The sequence below is a fragment of the Salvelinus alpinus genome, chromosome 35, assembly GCF_045679555.1.
Source record: "Salvelinus alpinus chromosome 35, SLU_Salpinus.1, whole genome shotgun sequence".
NCBI classification, from domain to species: domain Eukaryota; kingdom Metazoa; phylum Chordata; class Actinopteri; order Salmoniformes; family Salmonidae; genus Salvelinus; species Salvelinus alpinus.
Genome location: NC_092120.1, coordinates 9,062,480 through 9,090,319, shown reverse-complemented (window position 1 = coordinate 9,090,319; position 27,840 = coordinate 9,062,480). Strand labels below are relative to the sequence as shown.

The window sequence follows — 27,840 nt, the reverse complement described above, 5'->3', positions numbered from 1 at the left end:
AATCATACATAATCAGTTGTGGGTACCAATGGACCTTTCCAATCCAATGTGAAAGTATGACATACTCAAACACACATTGCAAACACATTTATTTTGTTGTGTAAAGAGGACCGTACAATGATGCCACAAAGCAGATAAGCAGCAGGAAGCCACAAAGCCACTCTATGCCTATAAAAGAATACAGCTACACTTCAAAAAAACATAGGATTGCACTACCACCTTATTGCCAGGTAAAAGCTGATCAAGTTTACAATGCAATTTCCTCCTAGTGTTGACTGAAGCAGTCAGCCCAGTGCTGGTTATATCTAGTAAACACAGACACAAAAGAGACCACTACACTTATTCTACACACACACACCCCTCCATTCCTCATTCAAAAGGCACACTTGACTTGTGAATCAAACCAGGGACAGAGATATTTTATCTCTTAAGATGACGTAGTTAATTTATTTCGAGTGACTCTGACATGCTGGGATTCACAGGTTAAAGGTCTAATCCAATTCAACTGGTTTGTTTATCCAACAGCCCAACAGAAACATCATATGATGTGCATACAGTAATGCACACATTTGAAACACATTCATATTACCTTAAGGAGAGACCCTCAAGTCAATTCCTCCTTGGCTCACTGCTACTGCTGAGGGCATTAAGTGAAGCTAGGTACATATTGTTTTTGTGTCTCTTCAAATCAACTGTCTGAATATTTTATTAATGCACTTCAGGGCAAAGGCCTACTGTAAGTGTTTTAACTGATGCTCCCATAAGATCTCTTATTTGTCTCATCATGTTTCTCATGGGTTATTATGATGTTCAAGACAAAGCTGGTTATGAACCAGGGTTGGGGTCAAATCCTTTTTAATTCAGTAGATTATGGAATTACATTTTTTTCTCAATGCTTCTCTATGAGAACATTTTGGAATTGGAATTTTAGTTTATTTTCAGAATTGACTGAATTGAAAATGGGAATGGCCCCAACTCTGGCATACGATACCTGTGTCTCTGGCATACGATACCTGTGTCTCTCTTTGGCATAATCTCAACATGCTGTTCATTTTTGTACTTATTTTTTTGTCTTCATGAAACAGTGAACAGCTCAAACCTTGGAAGGCAACACTTCAGACAAACAGCAAGTGGGACACTAACCTTTTATATCTCTTCATACTGTATAATGGTGCCAAACCACACAATGTTTTCTGACTCTTAAATCTTGTTTTAGACTACACCAATGTTTTAATCAATATGTCGCTAAGAGGATAAATAATGTTGTACTGAATTGAATACCTCTACTAATCACTCCACTAGAGCAGGTAAACACAGCTGAGTGATCAGAGCCTGGATAAACCTCAGACAGGATAAAGCCCCACTCATACTAAGTCCTTGCCTGTATTTTTAGCATGCTGGCCTTTCTCTAAAGTGATTTGGATGAACAGTTGGTTGAGAGGGGACAGGGCAGGGTGGGTGAGGGTGGAGAGGGGTTGTAGGAGCAGGCGGGGCATACACAGAGCCCTGAGGGGGGTGGTGCCCGTGTCTAGCCTGGCCTCTCTCATTTAGCACACTGGTGTGGAGTCAGAGCAGAACTCAGTCAGTCTGGTTTTACATAGAACATATGCTTGTGTATCGTCAGTAAACCCCACACTACAGTAACCTATCAGGCAAAACCTTAACATCTGGATATGATTTGCTTCAACCAAAAAGCACCTTTAATTTATTCACACTCACCCACACAAATTCATTGATTCACATACAACCACACAAAACACACATATAAATACACACATGGGATGAGACAGCAGAGAGAAAGGGCTGCAGTTTGCTGATGATGTAAACACAGTGAGATCACAGGAGGTTGGTGCCACCTCAATTGGGGAGGATGGGCTCGTGGTAATGACTGGTAGCGGAGTCGGTGGAATGGTATCAAACACATCAAACACATGGTGTGATGCCATTCCAGTCCCTCCGTTTCAGCCATTATTATGAGCCGTCCTCCCCTCAGCAGCCTCCACTGAGTGAGATCCAGGCCTGTAGCATCTCAGAGTAGGCATCAAACCGTGCTGAACTAGGATCAGTTTAGCCTTTTACTTCATAAGGAATAAGATAACATGGACACTCCTACTCTGAGACCCTTTTTGAATACCGGCCATGGTCAGGTGGGGTTAGGGCCCTTATTCATCAAGCATCTCAGAGTAGGAGTGCTGATCTAAGATCAGTTTCTAAGATCAGTTTAGCCTTTTAGATTATAATGAATCGACAGGGGGGACCTGATCCTAGACATGCACTCTTACTCTGAAATACTGCTTGATACATACAGCTCCTGGTCCAACCCAGCCTGTCTAGTCCATGTGGATGGTCAGTGGGGCAGCTCCTGCATGACCTCTCCGGCCAGCTGTGTGATGAGTTGCCAGGCCTCGCGGATGTGACGTGACTCGGTGGTGCGGGAGCAGAGGGCGAAGCGCAGCACAAACTGACCAGACAGCAGGCACGGCACCAGGTGGATCTTCCTGCCGTTGTTGATCCTCTTCAGCAAGGTGTCATTCACCTCATTGGAACCCTTTCAGGAGGAAAGGTTAGATAGATTGCATCCCAAATAGCACCCCATTACCTATATAGTGCACCCTATTCCCTATATAGCCATAGGGCCCTGGTCAAAAGTAGGGCACTATATAGGTAATAGTGTGCCATTTGGGATGTTACAATAGTCTAATACGTAAAAAAAATAAGAAAATAAATGGATGCCGGCAATGTGAACAATGCATAAGAAGCATAGGTTCCAAAATGTAAACTAAAACTATATACCATAGACCTAACGAGAAACAGTTACAGTCTACTCCAGTCCAAAGATAGTTTTACGATGGTCTGTTGAACGTTCGATGATCATGTGCTGAACTAACATTCACAGTTGGCTGAATTGTCTTACCTTTAGTCTAAAGCAGACCAGCCCCAAGACCACGTCTGCGCTGATCTCAAAGCGCTGGTCAGCGCGAACCAGGCTCTCAAACTCTTTAGCCAACTCCACATGCTATGAAGGCAGAGAGACAGTCAGTCATTCATTCATACTCAGACAGCCAGTGGTGGAAAAAGTACCGAATTGTTATACTTGAGTAAAAGTAAATATACCTTAATAGAAAATTACTCAAGTAAAAGTGAAAGTCACCCAGTAAAATCCTACTTGAGTAAAAGTAAAAAAGTATTTGGTTTTAAATATACTTAAGTATCAAAAGTAAATGTAATTGCTAAAATATACTTAAGTATTAAAACTAAAAGTATAAATAATTTCAAATTCCTTTAAGCAAACCAGACGGCACGATTTTCTTGTTTTTTTTTATTTATGGAGAGCCAGGGGCACACTCCAACACTCAGATTTACAAACAAAGCATCTGTGTTTAGTGACTCAGCCAGATCAGATGCAGTAGGTATGACCAGGGATTTTCTCTTTAAGTGCATGAATTAGACAATTTTACTGTCCTGCTAAGCATTCAAAATGTAATGAGTACTTTTGGGTGTCAAGTCAAATTTATGGAGTTAAAAGTAAAAATGTTCTTTAGGAATGTAGTGGAGTTAAAGTTGTCAATAATATAAATAGTAAAGTAAAGTACAGGTACCCCCAAAAACTACTTAAGTAGTACTTTAAAGTATTTTTGCTTAAGTACCTTACACCACTGCAGATGGAAATGGGTTAAGGTGAACTTCTTGATATGGACACTAGGTGACACCCTGGTAACTACATTTGAATTCATATTATTTTTCTAGACGGTGGTGTCCTTACAGCAGGTAGCTAGCTGGCTGTTGTAATACACTTTTTTTCCCCCAGCAATAGTAGCTACATTGTCTTCAATGTTCATTCACCCTTGAGAAGGGCTCCATTTTCAAACAAAGGGTTAATGTGATGACAACTGTTTGACGAGTGAAAATACTAGATAAACATTAAAGCACATAGCCCTAACCATACAACTTCCTGAATCTAACAGAAAATGAATTGTTGTTTAGTATGCCCATGGAACCAGGTATATCTCAGTATGGAAATTAATGCACAAGTTCTTTGACAATTAATCTAGTCATAAAAAGGTCAGTGTTAGCCCAAAGGCTGGCAGATGGCAATATTGAGTCATTTCAGCTTACTGTCCAAAGAGAATCTACAGTATTCAGCCGGCTATACATTTGTATCCCCCGTGGACTGGTTCGTACATAACACATTCTCCATGCGGGCTACAAAGGCATCGATTTCCTCCTTAACTTGATTTAGTGGTGACAAAATGGCGGCTAATGCTACTTCCTGACATTGCGTACAGCGTTCAGACCAATGGTAAACAGTCTGCTGCAACCCGATTGGCTGAACGCGATACGCAACATCCGGGAATTGCAATTAGCCACTCTAGCATTCTGGTGGAAAATGGTGTTTCATAAAGTAAGTATGCATATTTTCCCAGTTTAAATCAAGTTAAGAAGCAAATTGATGCCTTTGCAGCCTGAATGGAGAATGTTTTATGCACGAACCAGTCCACGGGGGATACGAATGTATAGCCGGTTGCATAGATTCCCTTTGGACGATAAAATGAAACAATTCAATATCGCCATCTGCCGGTCTTTGGGCTAGGTCAGTCTATGTTTGTTCAAAGAAGTCTGGAAATCTGAAGAAAATAACCATGAAATAGTCATCAAACTGTCCAACCTTCCTTGGAGGGAATGCTCAAAGCTAATGTCCTATTCCAGCTCACCCTGTTCAAACTCTTATTCACCACAGGATCAAACATGTAATCCATTCACTAATCATCAAAAGTACCCTGTGTGTGGCATTGAATGCTTAATGAGAACCGTAACGTGTATCCTTGCATGTAATCACAATTACACAGTAGTACATCATGATGTACAGTATTTGTAACCAAAGGCTGAGTGAGAACAGCCAGGACAGGACTATTAGTAATAATTCCAATGCCAACTCAGTCATTAATGAGGACAAAACTCTGGTCCTAACTGTGATTATTAGCTGACCACTCCACTTCCTCATTCCCAGCCAGTAGGTCACCACCACTGAGGTTTAATGGTCCGTGTGTGTCCACTATAATTAACTTACTGTTCGTATGTCTATTCAGAAACTGTATGCTGCTGTACCAAGATGATAGGTAAAGCCCCATACAGAGATATTTCTGTCATCTGACCTACAGTAGGCAATGGTCAACTTATTGAATAGCACTGTTTTGTAAAAAGACAACTGCTGCCTACGTATAATTGATGACAAACATGTCAAATCAAACTTTATTTGCCACATGCGCCGAATACAACAAGTGTAGACTTGACCGTGAAATGCTTACTTACAAGCCCTTAAAATCAACAGTGCAGTTCAAGAAGAAGAAAAATATTTACCAAGCAGGATAAAATAAAAAGTAACACAATAAGAATAACAATAACGAGGCTATATACAGGGGGCACCGATACCGAGTCAGTGTGCAGGGGTACAGGCTAGTTGAGGTTATCTGTACATGTAGGTGGGGGTGAAGTGACTATGCATAGGTAACAAACAAACAGCGAGTAGCAGCAGTGTACAAGAGGGGGGGTCAACGTAAATTGTCCGGTGGCAATTTTTATGAATTGTTCAGCAGTCTAATGGCTTAGGGGTAGAAGCTGTTGAGGAGCCTTTTGGTCCTGGACTTGGCGCTCTGGGCCTTCCTCTGACACCGCCTATTATATAGGTCCTGGATGGCAGGAAGCTTGACCCCACTGGGCCGTTCACACTACCCACTGTAGCGCCTTACGGTCAGATGCCGAGCAGTCTCCGCTTTACTGAAGTTTTTCTATCTATTAAAGACAGTAGATGAATGCAGTATGCCTCAGTGTATGGCTGAAGGCCTTGTATTGCTGCTGCTGTTGCTTCATTTACTGATAGAGTTAGACAGACACAGACCAGGCTGATTTGATTGACAGACAAAGAAAGGGAACCGAAGCTGTTTCTGTGCTTTGCTATTACCTTACGGATGTGGTCCTGAAGGCCTTTGAGCCCATACATCCGGAAGACAAACCACATCTTGAGAGAACGGAACCTTCGGCCCTGTGGAATCTGCCAGTGCTGTGAGGTAGTGTGAGGTAGAGGGGGAGATAGGGTGCGGTAGGGGGAGGTAGGGGAGAGATAGGGTGAGGCAGAGAGGGATAAGTGCGTTAGGGTTCGTGGAGCAAACAGAGTGAACTCTGATATGACATCCAGTGCCACTTACACAGACAGAATATAATGATAATAGATAGCCATTCAGCTTACCCTGTAATCTGTAATCAGTCCTGTGAATAAACAGATGAGTAATTATACTACTAGCAATTCACAGCCAACATTTTAATTATTAACATATTATTGAATGTTGTTACCGTCGCTGACCTTTATTCTCTCTCGCCCTTGCCAAAGCAAGTGTAGTAGATAATAAACAGATCTCTCTCTCGCTCTCTCTCTCTCTCCACATACAGTAGAATAGCCCTGTTGCAGTGGTAATAACCTGTCATTTCATTGAGCTGGAACTGGGGGAGCAGTGGCCTTACTGTGAGCAGCCTTCTCTGTGAGGAGAAAAGTAGTGCACCATCTAAGGAATAGGGTTCCAATTGGGAGAATACATCTGCATCTAAGATGGGTGACACTCTGTCACTGGCTAACACTGGCAGGCAGCGATGCAACATGACCATTAGTGGACTATTACAGTGCAAATGTTTTGTTGGGAGGACGTGAGGGACTTCGGTAATTGAATTGGATTGTTTTAGAGTAACATATTGAGTGTTATTAGGTCAGAGTTTGGACGCCTTATTGTATTAACTCTCTAACACAAGTACACACAAACATACGGTTCAACTACAGTACATGAACACATGCGCACACACTTCCTAGCCATATAAAACATGGGGCTGTGGTGGTGAGTATTAGTTTATCCACTTTGGGTTTATTAGCAAGCCTAAAGCCAGCAGGATTGTGAGGTGAGCAAGCCGACAGACCCTCCGATCCTTGATGTGATATACTGGGCTCTCACACTAATACCATTCACATCCCATTACATTACAGGGACTCCAGGCATCATCTGCACTTTATCAAATTAAACCACTATACTGATGAGACTATTGCTAGATTTACCACATTTAAACCTAATAGATTGGAAATAACACAAAAAAAGTGATGTCAATACAGACTATTGTCAGTGCAAAAATATCTACCCGACTCTTGATGTTCATGTTTCAGGTATAGAGGATCCATCTTGAAGGCCCCAATGAGATCAGATCTTTTCTTCACCCTATGGACAGACACTGAAACACTTAAACGCTCTTACCCTATGAGAGCTCCCACAGAATACATAAGGGTAGGCTAAAGGGCAAGGCTTTTTAAGAAAAGCACAGAAAACGGCTCCCCCACATACAGAAGGTGTTCAGTGCTACATTAAGTCTTACAAAAGACACACATTACTGAAGTACTTTATCATCTCTATTTTATTGAAGTATATTCTCTTTTTGTTAACTTATATTGAACAATAAAGTTGTATTGTAAAGTGACAATGATCTAAGGGGACACCCTACAGGGGATGACACAGCAGCAGGCAGCATAAATTATGTTTTTGTAAACAATGACATGGCACAATTTGTGCTCTAGATTTTGTCTCTGAGAATGAGTTGAAATAATTCTGTTTTCACAATCAGTTGAGCATGAAATAAGAACGTAAGATCATAAGTGAGACCAGGTTCTCTCAGTTACACATTCACCTGATGTATTGTTAAAAACTGTTATAAACCAATAATACCATACATAAACTGAGATGCTACAAGTAATTTTAACTTTATTCCAGTTATTAAAACACACTATAGCGTCATAAAAAAGCACAGCTATTTCTGAGCAGACTACATAAGTCTCTCCTTACATAAGTCATTTTCTTTGTTTACTGACTTTGTCATGGCAACTCACCAGGGATGGAGGAGGGCATTGAGCGTTCTATCAACAAGAAATGTTGGGGTTGTTTGTGGGGTGATGAGAGGGCAGATGGGATGCCTATTCCCACCCCCTCTGTTTAAAGAATGCTTTAGGTGTCTAGATAGTGCTTCTGGAGGTGACTTTGTTATGACGGCCCATTAGAGTAGTGTAGTCAATAGCCACATTATGTAGTCAATAGCCACATTAAGCAACAGTGTAACTAAGGTTAGGGAGAATAGTACAGCCTTAGATTTTAGGTTATAGACGCGTATACAGTTGCACAGTGTCGTGCTGAGCTCACAAGGCAGTTTAGATTTGAATCAATATTAAAAACCATGTTGAAGCCGCTCCCCTCTCCCCATAAAACAGAAAAGAAACTAAGGGGTCTTACAAAAGCAATGTGAAAAATATATATTATACAAATAAAGATTTTACTTAAGGAAGTTGTATGATTTGTCCCCCTGGTTTGTCCCCCCTCTGTCCCCCTGGTCAGATAAAACAACCTGTTCAATAATAAAACAATGTTTCTACAAAGGCTGACTGTCAATCACTTGATAACTTACCACATTGTAGAGCAGTCAAAGTTGACCAACAGCCATTTGTGTGGGTTGAAATTGAAAGAGTCTGCAAACTGAAAGAGATAAAAGAGTCAGCCATTCAAATCAGCTGATTTTGACGTAAGTGTACAGGTCAGCCATTTTTTCCCATTTAATTGTAGGAAAACCGTGGTCTTAGAATATATTTGATTTGTCAAAGCCCCTTGCTGCCATCACTAGGTTTGCACTGACTGCAGCTGGCCTATCACCATATCCTTCCCACCTGCCTTCACAGACACAATAAAAGCAGGCAGCAATAAGAGACAATATCAATCAGAGTGGCTCGTGCCCAGTTGTTACCATGCTGACAGATGCAGGAGCCTGCCTATCACTCATATCCTAGCAACTAGCCTCAGCTGCAGAGGGAGCCGGTGTGTCTGCCTGCCTGTCATTCAGGTGTGTGTGTGTGTGTGTGTGTGTGTGTGTGTGTGTGTGTGTGTGTGTGTGTGTGTGTGTGTGTGTGTGTGTGTGTGTGTGTGTGTGTGTGTGTGTGTGTGTGTGTGTGTGGCTGGCTGGCTGGTTTCTAACCTCAATGCCGTTCAACAGGGGTCTGAATTCAGGACAGATAAAGGAACTCCCAGCATATGCAGCATCAATGTGCATCCAGATTTTCTCTGCATTACCTGAGACAAAAATACAAATGTGTAGAACCAGTTGTACAGAAACATACAAAGCTGGTCCTGAGACATGGCTGTACAGTAGATTCCTATGTCTTTATCAGTCTACAACCATGTGTCGGTGCTAATAGACAGCCTTTAGGAGTATGTTAATAATGCTTTGAGAATCATACTTACATATGGGCCCAAGTTCAGTAATGTGATCAAATGCACATGAGGGAGTGGTACCAAGAGTAGCACAGAACTAAATGAAAGGACAAAAATCAACAATTTCTGGAAAAACACAGTACTTTACATGATATTCATAAGAATGTGTTTCTGGACTGTATTGGACTATTGGTTATTTCTGTTTGACTATTGACTATTGTCTGGACAATTGATTGTGGCATATTCTTTATAATAAGGGGAAAATGAATGTGTCTATTCTAAGTGCCAATCTGCCGCCTCAAAGCTTGTCCATGTAAATGGACGTGTGTTCTGACTTCCAAAGAAGGGGATAAGTGCGTTCTGTTCTGACTTCGAAGGGGATAAGTGCGTTCTGTTCTGACTTCGAAGGGGATAAGTGCGTTCTGTTCTGACTTCGAAGGGGATAAGTGCGTTCTGTTCTGACTTCGAAGGGGATAAGTGCGTTCTGTTCTGACTTTGAAGGGGATGAGTGCGTTCTGACTTCGAAGGGGATGAGTGCGTTCTGACTTCGAAGGGGATGAGTGCATTCTGACTTCGAAGGGGATGAGTGCGTTCTGACTTCGAAGGGGATGAGTGCATTCTGACTTCGAAGGGGATGAGTGCGTTCTGACTTCGAAGGGGATGAGTGCGTTCTGACTTCGAAGGGGATGAGTGCGTTCTGACTTCGAAGGGGATGAGTGCGTTCTGACTTCGAAGGGGATGAGTGCGTTCTGACTTCGAAGGGGATGAGTGCGTTCTGACTTCGAAGGGGATGAGTGCGTTCTGACTTCGAAGGGGATGAGTGCGTTCTGACTTCGAAGGGGATGAGTGCGTTCTGACTTCGAAGGGGATGAGTGCGTTCTGACTTCGAAGGGGATGAGTGCGTTCTGACTTCGAAGGGGATGAGTGCGTTCTGACTTCGAAGGGGATGAGTGTGTTCTGACGTAGAAGGGGATGAGTGTGTTCTGACGTAGAAGGGGATGAGTGTGTTCTGACTTCGAAGGAGATGAGTGTGTTCTGACGTAGAAGGGGATGAGTGTGTTCTGACGTAGAAGGGGATGAGTGTGTTCTGACGTAGAAGGGGATGAGTGTGTTCTGACGTAGAAGGGGATGAGTGTGTTCTGTTCTGACGTACATTTAACATTTAAGTCATTTAGCAGACGCTCTTATCCAGAGCGACTTACAAATTGGTGCATTCACCTTATGATATCCAGTGGAACAACCACTTTACAATAGTGCATCTAACTCTTTTAAGGGGGGGGGGGGTTACTTTATCCTATCCTAGGTATTCCTTAAAGAGGTGGGGTTTCAGGTGGGGATGAGTGTGTTCTGTTCTGACTTCGAAGGGGATGAGTGTGTTCTGTTCTGACGTCGAAGGGGATGAGTGTGTTCTGTTCTGACGTAGAAGGGGATGAGTGTGTTCTGTTCTGACGTAGAAGGGGATGAGTGTGTTCTGTTCTGACGTAGAAGGGGATGAGTGTGTTCTGTTCTGACGTAGAAGGGGATGAGTGTGTTCTGTTCTGACGTCGAAGGGGATGAGTGTGTTCTGTTCTGACGTCGAAGGGGATGAGTGTGTTCTGTTCTGACGTAGAAGGGGATGCGTGTGTTCTGTTCTGACGTAGAAGGGGATGAGTGTGTTCTGTTCTGACGTAGAAGGGGATGAGTGTGTTCTGTTCTGACGTAGAAGGGGATGAGTGTGTTCTGTTCTGACGTAGAAGGGGATGAGTGTGTTCTGTTCTGACGTAGAAGGGGATGAGTGTGTTCTGTTCTGACGTAGAAGGGGATGAGTGTGTTCTGTTCTGACGTAGAAGGGGATGAGTGTGTTCTGTTCTGACGTAGAAGGGGATGAGTGTGTTCTGTTCTGACGTAGAAGGGGATGAGTGTGTTCTGTTCTGACGTAGAAGGGGATGAGTGTGTTCTGTTCTGACGTAGAAGGGGATGAGTGTGTTCTGTTCTGACGTAGAAGGGGATGAGTGTGTTCTGTTCTGACGTAGAAGGGGATGAGTGTGTTCTGTTCTGACGTAGAAGGGGATGAGTGTGTTCTGTTCTGATGTAGAAGGGGATGAGTGTGTTCTGTTCTTACGTAAAAGGGGATAAGTCCTGCAGCCTTGTCTTCCTGTATCATTCTCCGGAGGGTCTCTCCCTGGACAGCATACTTGTCTGACTGCTCCGTTGGAATCTTCTTCATCCTCACTCCGGCAATCATACCTGCTCGTTCCACCGAGCAATGAGCCTGTTCAAAGACAGTAGAGCAGAGTTAACACAGGTGACTTCAAGATAGTTGGCTATGTCACAACCCAAACAGAGCAGATGATATACATGTAGGTCACTTCAAGATAGTGAACAACGTCCGACCAAAGAGAGTAGAGCTCCCAAGATAGCCAAAGAGAGATAATGATTTTGGTGACTTAAAGACAGCCAACATCATCACGGCCACCAGACTTAAGCCAGATCATGCTAATAGGATATTTTACACCAGTCTAAATGATCATTCTATCTCGGCATATAGTACTGTACATTCGCCCAAAGTTGAAATAATGTTTGTAGTCTGTCCATCAAGTAAGACGTTATATGACCAGTTGTACTGTGTAACGTCACTCCTGGAGAAAAGGGCTGTTATCCTCTTCCCCATAAAGGCCAGTGTTGTCCTCGGGGCAGAGCCATAACCTAATCCCATGCTGCTCAGGTCAACAGAGCAGAGCTAGCATGACTGTGCTGCCTGACAAACAGACCCATATCACGAGAAAGGTTTACCAAGAAAAACTTACAAAAGGACTAATTCAAGGCAAAAAGGAGTTGGAGCATGCAAGATTGATTTATTTTAGCTCACTTTAATCCTTTGTAGAGGACGCAAACAGGTGACTGTCGTTTCAACGTCAAGCTGAAGTCTTACTCAGAGTGACTTAACCATTGCACTTACCTCCTATTTATAGCCTAGTGGCCCATTGAAACACAACAGTGCTAGAGGCATTACTACAGATCCGGGTTCATTCCCGGGCTGTGCCACAACCAGCCGTGGCCGGGAGTCCCATAGGACGGCACACAATTGGCCCAGCATCGTCTGGGTTAGGGGAGGTTTTGGCTGGTGGGTATTTAATTGGCTCATCGCATTCTAGTGACTCCTTGTGGTGGGCCGGGTGCCTGAGGGCTGACCCCGGTAGCCAGCTGAACGGTGTTTCATCCGACACATTGTTGCGGCTGGCTTCCGGGTTAAACTGGTGGGTGTTAAGTAGAGCGGTTAGGCGGGTCATGTTTCAAAGGGCGCAATACCCCACTTTCACTTCTCCCGAGCCGATTGGGGAGTTGCAGTGATGAGACAAGATCGAAAATTGGGGAGGAAAAGGGGTTAAAAAAATATATACAGTACCAGTCAAGAGTTTTGGCACACCTACTCATTCAAGGGTTTTTCTTTATTTTTACTATTTTCTACATTGTAGAATAATAGTGAAGACATCAAAACTATGAAATTACACATATGGAATCACATAGTAACCAAAAGAAAGTGTTAAACAAATCAAAACATATTTTATTTCGTCTTGTTTGTCAAGCCAACCATCATTTTTGTGTCAGCTCCTGCTTACCCCCAGTTTCTATTCTCTCATCCTCCTGGTTTTTGACCCTTGTCTGTCCTGACCCTGTACCCACCCGCCTGACCACTCTGCCTGCCGCTGACCCTGAGCCTGCCTGCCGTCCTGTACCTTTGCCCCACCTCTGGATTACCGACCTCTGCCTAACCTGACCCTGACTGCCGTCCTGTACCTTTGCCCCACCTCTGGATTACCGACCTCTGCCTGACCTGACCCTGACTGCCGTCCTGACATTGTTACTTCGGCACGGTCTGCATCTGGGTCTTACCTTGATACCTGATAGAGGCAAAGTATGGCTACTTTGAAGAATCTAAAATATATTTTGATTTGTTTAACACTTTTTTGGTTACTACATGATTCCATATGTGTTATTTTATAGTTTTGATGTCTTCACTATTATTCTACAACGTAGAAAATAGTAAAAATAAAGAAAAACCCTTGAATGAGTAGGTGTGTCCAAACATTTGACTGGTAGTGTAAATAAAAAATAAATAATAATACACAATTATAATGATGAAATATATTAAGGTAAATGGCAAATTATAGAGCAAAGTAATACAAATAATAATGTGCATTTGAGCATGTATAGTACATGATATTTGTAGCGCTACAATTAATGAAGCTTTGATTAACGACACATTTATTTTATCATTAGTATTATTTTGTGCTATAATTTGCCATTTACCTTGAAACATATTATCATTATAATTATTTTACATTGTTGTCTCAATGGGCCACTAGGCTATACATTGGAGCTAAGTGCAATGGTCAGTTCACTCTGAGGAAGACGTCAGCTTGACGTTAAATCGTCAGTCACCTGTTCGCAGCCTGTACAATGGATTAAAGTGAGCTAAAATAAATACATCTCTGTTGCGTGCTCCAACTCCTTTCTGCCTTGAATTAGTCCTTTTGGAAGTTTTTCTTGCTAATGATTTTTGTCTACTTTGTTGAGCACCTCTCCTTTCCTTTTGCTGAAGCACCAATGCGTTGCGGCTCACAGGCCTTCTTCAGGGTGCACAGGTGCACAGCAGTGACAGGCGAAATGAACGACCAGAAATTAAAGGGGAGTGCATTCATAAAGTATTGAGACCCCTTCACTTTCCACATTTTGTTACATCCTAATTCTAAAATTGATAAAATATTTTTTTCTTCATCAATCTACACACGATACCCCATAATGACAAAGCAAAAACGGTTTTAATTTTTTAGAAATGTTTGCAAATATATATATATATATATATATATTCTCCCCCGATTTCTCAGTTTGGCCGGGCGGCAAGCTCTAGGAAGAGTCTTGGTGGTTCTTTCCCCCCTCTGATAACCAGGTGGTGAATCGCATCTCTGCATGTCTGGCAGACATATCAGTGTGGATGACGGATCACCACCTCAAGCTGAACCTCGGCAAGACGGAGCTGCTCTTCCTCCCGGGGAAGGACTGCCCGTTCCATGATCTCGCCATCACGGTTGACAACTCCATTGTGTCCTCCTCCCAGAGTGCTAAGAACCTTGGCGTGATCCTGGACAACACCCTGTCGTTCTCAACTAACATCAAGGCGGTGACCCGTTCCTGTAGGTTCATGCTCTACAACATTCGCAGAGTACGACCCTGCCTCACGCAGGAAGCGGCGCAGGTCCTAATCCAGGCACTTGTCATCTCCCGTCTGGATTACTGCAACTCGCTGTTGGCTGGGCTCCCTGCCTGTGCCATTAAACCCCTACAACTCATCCAGAACGCCGCAGCCCGTCTGGTGTTCAACTTTCCCAAGTTCTCTCACGTCACCCCGCTCCTCCGCTCTCTCCACTGGCTTCCAGTTGAAGCTCGCATCCGCTACAAGACCATGGTGCTTGCCTACGGAGCTGTGAGGGGAACGGCACCTCCGTACCTTCAGGCTCTGATCAGGCCCTACACCCAAACAAGGGCACTGCGTTCATCCACCTCTGGCCTGCTCGCCTCCCTACCTCTGAGGAAGTACAGTTCCCGCTCAGCCCAGTCAAAACTGTTCGCTGCTCTGGCACCCCAATGGTGGAACAAACTCCCTCACGACGCCAGGTCAGCGGAGTCAATCACCACCTTCCGGAGACACCTGAAACCCCACCTCTTTAAGGAATACCTAGGATAGGATAAAGTAATCCTTCTAACCCCCCCCCCCTTAAAAGAGTTAGATGCACTATTGTAAAGTGGTTGTTCCACTGGATATCATAAGGTGAATGCACCAATTTGTAAGTCGCTCTGGATAAGAGCGTCTGCTAAATGACTTAAATGTAAATGTAAATATATATTTAAAAAAAATGAAATATCACATTTACATAAGTATTCAGACCCTTTACTCGGTACTTTGTTGAAGCACATTTGGCAGCGACTACAGCCTCAAGTCTTCTTGGGTATGACGCTACAAGCTTGGCACACCTGTATTTGGGGAGATTCTCCAATTCTTATCTTCAGATCCTCTCAAGCGCTGTCAGGTTGGATGGGGAGCGTTGCTGCACGGCTATTTTCAGCTCTCTCCAGAGATGTTCGATCGGGCTCTGGCTGGGCCACTCAAGGACATTGAGACTTGTTCCAAAGCCACTCCTACGTTGTCTTGGCTGTGTGCTTAGGGTTGTTGTCCTGTTGGAAGGTGAACCTTCAGTCCTTCGCCTCGCTCTGGAGCAGGTTTTCATCAAGGATCTCTCTGTACTTTGCTCCGTTAATCTTTCACTCGATCCGGACTGTTCTCCCAACCCCTGCCGCTGAAAAACATCCCCACAGCATGATGCTGCCACCACCATGCTTCACCATAGGGATGGTATTGACCAGGTGATGAGCGGTGCCTGGTTTCCTCCATACAGGACACTTAGCATTCAGGCCAAAGTGTTCAATCTGTTTTTATCAGACCAGATCATCTTGTTTCTCATGGTTTGAGAGTCCTTTAGGTGCCTTTTGGCAAACTCCAAGTGGGCTGTCATGTGCCTTTTACTACGGAGTGGCTTCCGTCTGGCCACTCTACCATAAAGGCCTGATTAGTGTCGTGCTGCAGAGATTCTTGTACTTCTGGAAGGTTCTCCCAACTCCACAGAGGAACTCTGGATCTCAGTCAGAGTGACCATAGGGTTCTTGGTCACCTCCCTGATCAAGGTCCTTCTCCCCCGATTTCTCAGTTTGGCCGGGCGGCAAGCTCTAGGAAGAGTCTTGGTGGTTCCAAACTTCTTCCATTTAAGACTGATGGAGGCCACTGTGTTCTTGGGGATCTTCAATGCTGCAGAAATGTTTTGGTACCCTTCCCTGTGCTTTGACACAATCCTGTCTCAGAGCTCTACGGACAATTTATTTCACCTCATGGCTTAGTTTTTGCTCTGACATGCACTGTCAACTTTGGGACCTTATATAGACAGGTGTGTGCCTTTCCAAATCATGTCCAATCATAGGTGGACTCCAATCTAAAAACCTGTTTTCGCTTTGTCATTACGGGGTGTAGATGTTTAGATTTATGAGGGAAAACATTTATTTAATGAATTTGAGATTAAGGCTGTAACTTAACAAAATGTGGAAGAAGTGAAGGGGTCTGAATACTTTCCGAATGCACTGTATATTATATTAAACAATAGATTAAGAGGAACTAATACCCAAAACTATAAAGAGAAAAAACAAACATTTGTTTATTTTTTCTCTTAATTATTTGGGAAATTATTCCCTCTTTATCTATTGGTAAATATTGTTAACCAATAGATAAATTAGAAGTCCAAAACGCACCTGCATTACGGTGGGACTGATTGGGTTAAAGTGCTCTAAAGTGCTCATCTAGTTTTGTGACCTGACCTGTTCAGGGTAGGAGTAGGATTAATAACAGCAAGAGTAGAAACCTGACCTGGTCGGAAAAGTAGGCCACCAATTTGGAGGTAATGCCAGTCTCTGGATGTTGTGGGTCACTGGCCAGGATCATTCTGACCGCCCTGCAGCGGGCAGCTAGGAGAGCCACAAGAGTTGCCTCACTGGCCGTACCCTACAGAAAGACAGACGAATGTAAGTGGGGTGAGTTTCGATGACTTCAGTCAAACCAGTAGGCCTTGCAACATGTACATCCTCTACGGTCATAGGGAGGTCCCACGTTCTATAAAAAAATTAAAAAAGACTTTACATGTAAAGTCTGCTCCACATAAACCTGATGGTTTTCAAATAGCTCTTGTTCTTTGCTGAGGCTATTCATATGCACAGTCACTTAACCAACAATGCAGTTTTAAGAAAATAACATCAACAAAAAAGTAAGGGATAAAAGTAACAAATAATTAAAGAGCAGCAGTAAAATAACAATTGTGCGGGGGCACTGGTGTCAAGGTAATTGAGGCAATATGTACATGTAGGTAGAGTTACTAAAGTGACTATGCATAGATGATAACAGAGAGTACTGCAAATAGTCCGGGTAGCCATTTGATTAGATGTTCAGGAGTCTTATGGCTTGGGGGTAGAAGCTGTTTAGAAGCCTCTCGGACCTAGACTTGGCGCACTGGTACCGCTTGCCGTGCGGTAGCAGAGAGAACAGTCTATGACTAGGGTGGCTGAAGTCTTTGACAATTTTTAACCCCTAAACCTGCTATAGAGGTCCTGGATGGCAGGAAGCTTGGCCCCGGTGTTGTACTGGGCCGGACGCACTACCCTCTATAGTGCCTTGCTTTCGGAGGCCGAGCAGTTGCCATACCAGGCAGTGATGCAACCCGTCAGGATGCTCGATGGTGCAACTGTAAAACCTTTTGAGGATCTGAGGACCCATGCCAAAGGGGGAGGTGGCCTCTATCAATCTTCCATTCAAGAATGATGGAGGCCACTGTGTTCTTACGGACCTTCAATGCTGCAGACATTTTTGTACCCTTCCCCAGATCTGTACCTCGACACAATCCTGTCTCGGAGCTCTACAGACAATTCTTTCAACCTCATGGTTTGGATATGCACTGTCAACTGTGTTTTTTCTTCTTCCTTCTAAAACTTGTTTTCACTTTGTCATGATGGGGTATTGTGTGTATATTGATGAGAAACAAATTATATTTAATGCATTTTAGAATAAGGCTGTAACATAATAAAATGTGGAAAGAGTGAAGGGGTCTGAATACTTTTCGAATGCACTGTACTTTAATTACCTCGTACCCCTGCACATCCACTAGGTACTGGTGTCACGCCCTGACCTTAGAGATCCTTTTTATGTCTCTATTTTGGTTTGGTCAGGGCGTGAGTTGGGGTGGGCATTCTATGTTTTCTATTTCTGTGTGTTTGGCCGGGTGTGGTTCTCAATCAGAGGCAGCTGTCTATCGTTGTCTCTGATTGAGAACCATACTTAGGTAGCCTTTTCCCACCTGTGTTTTGTGGGTAGTTGTTTTCTGTCTTTGTGTCTGTACCAGACAGGACTGTTTTGTTCATTCTCTTTGTTATTTTGTTTAGTGTTCTGTTTTAATAAATTAACATGAACACTTACCACGCTGCGCTTTGGTCCGATGATTCCTCATCTTCAGACGACGATCGTTACAACTGGTAGTCCTTGTATCATTACAAGTTATCATTATTCATTATGTATCTATTATTACTTATATTATGACATGTTTAACTTTTCTATTATTTCTCTATGTTCTTTCTCTCTCTGCTTTGTTGGGAAGGGCCCGTAAGTAAGTATTTCAGTAGTCCACACCTGTTTAGGATGCATGTGACGAATACTATTTGATTTTACAGTATAATAATTTCACTCACAATCATAAATGCAAATCTCACTCATTAGCTTCTGTTTGATAAAACTGCTCCTAAATGCATCTCATACTCTTTCAAATGCTCATCTGAACATGGTGCATCATGTGAGATGGCAATTTGTCACAGCTCTCATAAGGCTGGCAACAAGTGAGAGGAGGCCTACTTGTTGCCATAGTGAAGCGCACTTAAAACCCCAGCCACAAACAAAACACCCCTAGGATGAGCCATACTCCTCGATGGATTCAATAGAGGGCCATTACATTATCTGTCAGCCTTCTCGCTCATGCCTCAGCCACCTCTCCTATCTCATCCCTGGCTGAGACAGTCTCCTCAGCTGCACTGCTGTATCCACAACAATAAATGAACGCTTTACCACATGAAATAAGTACCCACAACCCCAAAACACACACACACACACACACACACACACACACACGCCCATCTTTGACTGGCATATTAAAAGGCAATTTCCTGCTGTTTATCTGGTCTTGTGAGGTGAAAATTTACCAAAACATATATGAGAGACAAATTGCTGGCAGCGACAGAATCGTGAGCAGTCAATTGCTTTTCCTAACATCTGCATTGTTTTAGGGCTGTAAATATGGTTTTGACCCTACTGTGAATGCCATGTGTTCTGTACAAATATTTGATTTATATTGGACTTGGATATCCTTACTTGAAATATGACTACGACAAATATCCGACTACATTATTGATTTAAATTAATTGAGTAATTAAATGTATTTGAAAGTATGTTGTGGCAATGTAGCAATACAACTGGGGAAATAAAAGCATTGCATTGTCTTACCCCAAAGAAATGGTGGGTAGTTTTACCATACCTGGATGACGCCTCCTCCTTGTCCGTGTGTCCCGGCGATGAAGTCTTCTGGCAGCTTGAGCATCTTCCCCAGCCAGTCCATCATGACTGTCTCCAGCTCTGTACACGCCGGGCTGGCAGCCTACAGTAACATGGGGTTAGAGACAGGGTCAACACACAGCTCTGTACACGCCGGGCTGGCAGCCTACAGTAACATGGGGTTAGAGACAGGGTCAACACACAGCTCTGTACACGCCGGGCTGGCAGCCTACAGTAACATGGGGTTAGAGATAGGGTCAACACACAGCTCTGTACACGCCGGGCTGGCAGCCTACAGTAACATGGGGTTAGAGACAGGGTCAACACACAGCTCTGTACACGCCGGGCTGGCAGCCTACAGTAACATGGGGTTAGAGACAGGGTCAACACACAGCTCTGTACACGCCGGGCTGGCAGCCTACAGTAACATGGGGTTAGAGATAGGGTCAACACACAGCTCTGTACACGCCGGGCTGGCAGCCTACAGTAACATGGGGTTAGAGACAGGGTCAACACACAGCTCTGTACACGCCGGGCTGGCAGCCTACAATAACATGGGGTTAGAGACAGGGTCAACACACAGCTCTGTACACGCCGGGCTGGCAGCCTACAGTAACATGGGGTTAGAGACAGGGTCAACACACAGCTCTGTACACGCCGGGCTGGCAGCCTACAGTAACATGGGGTTAGAGACAGGGTCAACACACAGCTCTGTACACGCCGGGCTGGCAGCCTACAATAACATGGGGTTAGAGACAGGGTCAACACACAGCTCTGTACACGCCGGGCTGGCAGCCTACAATAACATGGGGTTAGAGACAGGGTCAACACACAGCTCTGTACACGCCGGGCTGGCAGCCTACAGTAACATGGGGTTAGAGACAGGGTCAACACACAGCTCTGTACACGCCGGGCTGGCAGCCTACAGTGACATGGGGTTAGAGACAGGGTCAACACACAGCTCTGTACACGCCGGGCTGGCAGCCTACAGTAACATGGGGTTAGAGACAGGGTCAACACACAGCTCTGTACACGCCGGGCTGGCAGCCTACAGTAACATGGGGTTAGAGACAGGGTCAACACACAGCTCTGTACACGCCGGGCTGGCAGCCTACAGTAACATGGGGTTAGAGACAGGGTCAACACACAGCTCTGTACACGCCGGGCTGGCAGCCTACAGTAACATGGGGTTAGAGACAGGGTCAACACACAGCTCTGTACACGCCGGGCTGGCAGCCTACAGTAACATGGGGTTAGAGACAGGGTCAACACACAGCTCTGTACACGCCGGGCTGGCAGCCTACAGTAACATGGGGTTAGAGACAGGGTCAACACACAGCTCTGTACACGCCGGGCTGGCAGCCTACAGTAACATGGGGTTAGAGACAGGGTCAACACACAGCTCTGTACACGCCGGGCTGGCAGCCTACAATAACATGGGGTTAGAGACAGGGTCAACACACAGCTCTGTACACGCCGGGCTGGCAGCCTACAATAACATGGGGTTAGAGACAGGGTCAACACACAGCTCTGTACACGCCGGGCTGGCAGCCTACAGTAACATGGGGTTAGAGACAGGGTCAACACACAGCTCTGTACACGCCGGGCTGGCAGCCTACAATAACATGGGGTTAGAGACAGGGTCAACACACAGCTCTGTACACGCATGGAATGGCAGCCTACAGTAACATGGGGTTAGAGACAGGGTCAACACACAGCTCTGTACACGCCGGGCTGGCAGCCTACAGTAACATGGGGTTAGAGACAGGGTCAACACAGCTCTGTACACGCCGGGCTGGCAGCCTACAATAACATGGGGTTAGAGACAGGGTCAACACACAGCTCTGTACACGCCGGGCTGGCAGCCTACAGTAACATGGGGTTAGAGACAGGGTCAACACACAGCTCTGTACACGCCGGGCTGGCAGCCTACAGTAACATGGGGTTAGAGACAGGGTCAACACACAGCTCTGTACACGCCGGGCTGGCAGCCTACAGTAACATGGGGTTAGAGACAGGGTCAACACACAGCTCTGTACACGCCGGGCTGGCAGCCTACAATAACATGGGGTTAGAGACAGGGTCAACACACAGCTCTGTACACGCCGGGCTGGCAGCCTACAATTACATGTGGTTAGAGACAGGGTCAACACACAGCTCTGTACACGCCGGGCTGGCAGCCTACAATAACATGGGGTTAGAGACAGGGTCAACACACAGCTCTGTACACGCCGGGCTGGCAGCCTACAGTAACATGGGGTTAGAGACAGGGTCAACACACAGCTCTGTACACGCCGGGCTGGCAGCCTACAGTAACATGGGGTTAGAGACAGGGTCAACACACAGCTCTGTACACGCCGGGCTGGCAGCCTACAATAACATGGGGTTAGAGACAGGGTCAACACACAGCTCTGTACACGCCGGGCTGGCAGCCTACAATAACATGGGGTTAGAGACAGGGTCAACACACAGCTCTGTACATGCCGGGCTGGCAGCCTACAATAACATGGGGTTAGAGACAGGGTCAACACACAGCTCTGTACACGCCGGGCTGGCAGCCTACAGTAACATGGGGTTAGAGACAGGGTCAACACACAGCTCTGTACACGCCGGGCTGGCAGCCTACAGTAACATGGGGTTAGAGACAGGGTCAACACACAGCTCTGTACACGCCAGGCTGGCAGCCTACAATAACATGGGGTTAGAGACAGGGTCAACACACAGCTCTGTACACGCCGGGCTGGCAGCCTACAGTAACATGGGGTTAGAGACAGGGTCAACACACAGCTCTGTATACGCCGGGCTGGCAGCCTACAGTAACATGGGGTTAGAGACAGGGTCAACACACAGCTCTGTACACGCCGGGCTGGCAGCCTACAGTACCGTGGAGTTACCACACCATTTGGACATGGACCAATATTAGCATTTTTCGCATCAACGAATTGAATTTGTGCCACAAATGCTAAAACGTTAATATTTGGAAACAGTGCTATGGAATCTTAACCAAAGCATAGATTGCTGTCATACCTTGTCCATAAATTGCTTACAGGGTAAGGAAGCCAACATGTAATTTTGTAATGAGGGTGAACTATCCCTTTAATGTCTTAAAATGTTGATACTGTTCAAATCACATTCAAAAGAAAAAGAGAGGATGACAGAAACAGATGACAAGGTCATACATACCCAGGAGAATCCGATGCAACCAATAGCTCCAGATAGCATGTCTGCCAGCATGGACGGGAAGGAGCTAGCCGTGGGGAAGTAGGCATAGAAGTACGGGCTGTGCCAGTGGGTCACCTAAACACAGAGGAAGAGTTGTGTTAGGTAGCCTAGAGGTTAGTCTGGTTCAAATCCCAGGTGTAACCTGACGGAGTAAATCTGACAGGATGTGTGCTGGCAATCAGAGGTTTGCTGGTATCAAAATCCTGCTAAATACCATGCCTTGCTATGGTGTCACTGAGCCCTTGAGCAAGGCACTTAACCCCTAAACTGTTCTAGCCCTTGAGCAAGGCAGTTAAACTGTTCCGGGCTGAATTCCAGGCTGAATTCCATTATTGTGCGTGTTTGGGGCACCAAGCTAGAGGCTGCCAGTGTCCCTGTCTGTCTCCCTTACATGCTTTTCCCATGGTGAGTCATTCATTAGACTAACCGGGCTTATTCCACACTGTTAAAAGCAGAGGTGGTAAAGGAAAAAATATATGTTTCAGAGGGTCAGATTGATAAGGGAATAAGAGCTTTTGTGTTACAGCTAAGGAAAGGGTTTGGGTTGGGAGTAGGGGGCAGATAGATTGAAACTGGTTTGTTTCTCTGGTGGTGAGATTATTGATGTGAGGTTAGTCATTCATTTAAAGTCTTTGAACTTTGCCACGTGAAAGGCCACAGAATGCAGGGAATTTTACAACCATTTGCAAAAACAACTACATGGCTGATACGTGTCATATACAGTTAATGTGAGCTTTCATGAACTGATTTCTCAGTACAACCAACAAAAGACAACGGAACACTTTGTCTCGTTAACAAAACGTTCAACACTGAAGCTCCTTACTGTACATCTTCTGAATGATCACTAAACAACAGTCAACAGACCAGGAGTTGATACAGATATTGTGATAATGCCTCCCCCATAAGTTAGCGGTTAGTGACTGTGTGCATTGAGTGTTGTGTATGTTCTCATGATCTCATGTTCAACGCAGCCTGATGCCACTGGGTAAACAGCCCATTGGTATGATCAATAATATTATCATATTTAATTCTTAACTTTTCACTGACGAAATCTGGGAGAAAGCGGATCTCCAATAACAGAGTACCTGACCTATAGCAAGTTATGAATATCTTATGTATGCAACCTTCAAGTAAAGTGTTATCATCATGGTACAGCTGTAATCAGCCTTCAATCAATAGTCACCTCATCTATAATTATATAATAATCTTGGCCGCCTACCCCAGGCATGATGACCCTCTCAATGTCTTTGACCACGTCCTCGTAGGTGTCAGGCTCCTCAGGGGCCTCCTCAGGGATGAGGGACCGCAGGTACCCAGGCTCCACGTCGGGGTACACCGTCCTCTGCTCTATGTTCTCCAGGTAATCTGCTATCAGGTCTACCATCTCCTTCCCTCTCCTCCGGAACTCTGTAGCGTCCATTGTACAACTGGAACAGACAAATATCCCACTTCATTGCCCCAACCTTCACTAACAGTCCTACACACTTAATCCCCACCAACTCAAATCACTGGTAAGAACCTGTTTGCGCGCACACACACGCACGCACACGATTTAGCAAGCCACATTGTGACAACGTCACCTCGCTTCCAGACAAACTAAACACCTTCTTTGCCCTGCTTTGAGGAAATCAACACTGAACTGCAGACGTGGGCCCCTGCCACTCACCAGGACTTTGTGCTCCCGATCTCCGTGGCTGACGTGAGTACACAGAACCCAAACCGGCCATCGTGCATTATTGTATTTTGTTCCCCCACACCAAACGCGATCACGACACGCAGGTTAAAATATCAAAACAAACTCGGAACCAATTATATTAATTTGGGGACAGGTAGAACAGCATTAAACATTTACAGCAATTTAGCTAGTTAGCTTGCACTTGCTAGCTAATTTGTCATATTTAGCTAGCTTACTGTTGCTAGCTAATTTGTCCTGGGACATAAACATTGAGTTGTTATTTTACCGGAAATGCACAAGGCCCTCTGCTCCGCCAATTAATCCACACATCCTTCCAGGCTTTTTCTTCTCTTGACTTTATATTGCGATTGGCAACTTTCATAAATTAGGTGCATTACTGCCACTGACCTCGTTCGTCTTTGTCACCCACGTGGGTATAACCAATGAGGAGATGGCACGTGGGTATCTGCTTCTATAAACCAATAAGGAGATGGGAGAGGCAGGACTTCCAGCGCGATCTGCGTCAGAAAAAGAACTGATTATGCTGACCAGACCTGACACGTCGCGTGCGCCGCAAAATAAATTTAGAAAGCCATGTTATTCAATTATTGCACCCACACTGCTTCGCGCGCGCGGCATCGTGCGCTATCGTGCATAAATGTATTTTGCTATCGTGCATAAATGTATTCGGAGCCTGTGAGCCATTGACAGCGCTCGTAGTTGAAACTTTGAAAGTGGAGAGCGAACGAAACCCTTTCCCGCCTGTGACAGGCTTTGTGGCGTCGGGCGACCTCTCCTTACAATGTCTAACTTTTCTTGAAAAGTTCGTCTTGAGAATGGCGTTATACAATTTGTAAGTCGCTCTGGATAAGAGCGTCTGCTAAATGACTTAAATGTAAATGTAAATAATTATATCCTCGACCAAATCGATATCTTCTCCTCCTTCCGCCATTGTGGGTTGAAAAAACAGCTTAGTAGTACGCGAATTAATTTGTTTATCAAATTCAGTTTACTAGATCTGCATAGACCTGCCCATAGGACCTGCCTCTCAATATTGGTAATCCAATCAAAAGACTACGCCTGCTAGCTGGCTCTTGTGTAACACTGGAGCCAGCCAGCAGGCGTACAATAGCCAACTCTAAAGCTGATTGGTTGACACTAAATTTTCATTTCCATTCACTATAAGATACAAGCGCCCGCACTGTTGATTCTGAAGGCCTGAGGGCAGACTTTAGACCCCTGGCAACACATGATGGCTGAATATGATTGGATAAAAGATCTAACATAAAGACCAGCCCTCCAAATCTCAACCTGGGGCTGGAAGCAGTGCAACCAAGAGGAAAGCTATGAAATGAAGAGAATAACTCTTACTCTGGGGAATAATTTAATACATATTTGTGGGAAAATATATTTTAAAAAATTATTTTATTCTGATGATGTTTAGGCCAGCAGAGAAGGCCTTGCAGGCCCTGACGGCCCACCACTGGTCTAGTCATCTCTCCTCCTTCCAGGCTTTTTCGTCGTTTAAATTATATGGTGATCGCATCTAAACTTTCAATGTATTACCGGCAAAACAGTTTTCGTCTTTCTATCACCCACGTGGGTATAACCAATGAGGAGATGGCACGTTTGTAGCTAGAAACAGCAGATTTTTAATGGAATATCAGAGGCCCATTATGAGCAACCATCACTCCTGTGTTCCAATGGCACGTCGTATTAGCGAATCCAAGTTTATCATTTTAAAAAGCTAATTGATCATTAGAAAACCCTTTTGCAATTATGTTAGCACAGCTGAAAACTGTTGTTCTGATTAAAGAATAAATAAAACTGGCCTTCTTTAAAACAGTTGAGTATCTGGAGCATCAGTATTTGTGGGTTCGATTACAGGCTCAAAATGGCCAGAAACAAAGAACTTTCTTCTGAAACTCGTCAGTCTATTCTTGTTCTGAGAAATGAAGGCTATTCAATGCGAGAAATTGCCAAGAAACTGAAGATCTCATACGACACTGTGTACTACTCCCTTCACAGAACAGCGCAAACTGGCTCTAACCAGAATAGAAAGAGTGGGAGGCCCCGGTGCACAACTGAGCAAGAGGACAAGTACATTAGAGTGTCTAGTTTGAGAAACAGACGCCTCACGAGTCCTCAACTGGCAGCTTCATTAAATAGTACCCGCAAAACACCAGTCTCAACGTCAACAGTGAAGAGGCGACTCCGGGATGCTGGCCTCCTAGACAGAGTTGCAAAGAAAAAGCCATCTCTCAGACTGGCAAATAAAAATAAAAGATTAATGGGCAAAAGAACACAGACACTGGACAGAGGAACTCTGATCATAATGACTAATTGTAGATCAGCACTCCTACTCTGAGAGGTTTGCTACAGCCCCTGGTGTGCATGTATTCTGAAGCCCGATGGAGACCTGCAGTCCTGATAAACCCGAAGAATAATAGAGAGGTGGGTAGATGGTGGGTGGTAGTAGGTGGTTGGCGGTGGGTGTACTCACGTTGTCGAGCACAGCCGTGGTCGGGTCCTCCTCTCTTTCAGTCTTCACACACAGCAGCAGTGAGTGGTGTACAGCAGGAGCGGCGAGCACGGCTCTTTTTATCTGCCCAGTGGCCCCCCACAGCCAGCCAATGGGAGTGTGGCTCCGGGCCAACACAGTGTGCACAGGCAGGAAAGGCTGATTCACAAGGAGTTAATGAGATCCTACTAATTTTCCACACAGCCTGATCGACACAAAGGCTTAGCACACAGCTACCTGTTGAACGGCACTGTTATAACTACTATTGTTAATCGATATTACTGTTAGTATTACCACTTACCAATAAAGCCTCATAATCTTGGGTTTTGGAAAGCAGTTAACTGACAAACATAATTTCAACCAATGCGGTATAACTATTTATTACAGACTTATAACCTATCTATTTACAACTAATTTTACATTTACAAACTAATTATAAACCTTGTTAACTCATTTTAGGTATGCATTTTTGGTTGATATTTGATTGAGTTTGGTTTATTGATTTAACTCTAACTCAAATGTGCAAACCATGTTGACATTTACGCCTCCAGGGATAATATTTGAGACATAACCCATTGTTAACAAGCTAAAACTAGTTCCAAAATCCATATGGTTATGCATCCTCTAGGGTCTGTGGACATGTTAATGCTTAAATACACATTTTTGTTTTTACAGACTGGCCAGATGCCAATCTGACGAAAGATCTTAAACAAGATAAAATTATACAGCTCAATTCTCATCTGCATAACCAGGATGTTGTTTTATCTACATCCTCTTATGGGGCCTGGATGATTGCTCCATTCTAATGCTGCGTTCATAACCAAGTGGCAAGGTGGTAATTACCAATTGTGAAGTTGTAAATATGAGTTAGATGCATTCACCCCCCTTAAACTGCATCAACCATAGACTAAAAATACAGATAGTGCTCGCAAACAAATTATAGTGTTCGCCAACCATATTAATAGATTTATTT

General features: G+C 44.5%; 1 protein-coding gene across 1 annotated transcript; it reads right to left on the bottom strand.

Annotated features, from left to right (window-relative positions):
* Positions 1–72: 72 nt before the first annotated feature.
* LOC139564690 (aromatic-L-amino-acid decarboxylase-like) lies at positions 73–26,934 on the bottom strand. The gene is made up of 14 exons (XM_071384456.1): positions 26,850–26,934; positions 23,891–24,098; positions 22,633–22,746; positions 19,433–19,552; positions 16,732–16,866; positions 11,383–11,532; positions 9,312–9,378; positions 9,046–9,140; positions 8,485–8,552; positions 7,177–7,253; positions 6,245–6,264; positions 5,960–6,058; positions 2,915–3,016; positions 73–2,548 (listed from the first exon to the last, which is right to left on the bottom strand). The coding sequence occupies exons 2-14, from the start codon at positions 24,089–24,091 to the stop codon at positions 2,348–2,350; spliced, it is 1,449 nt and encodes a 482-aa protein (XP_071240557.1). The 5' UTR covers positions 24,092–24,098; positions 26,850–26,934; the 3' UTR covers positions 73–2,347.
* Positions 26,935–27,840: the final 906 nt, after the last annotated feature.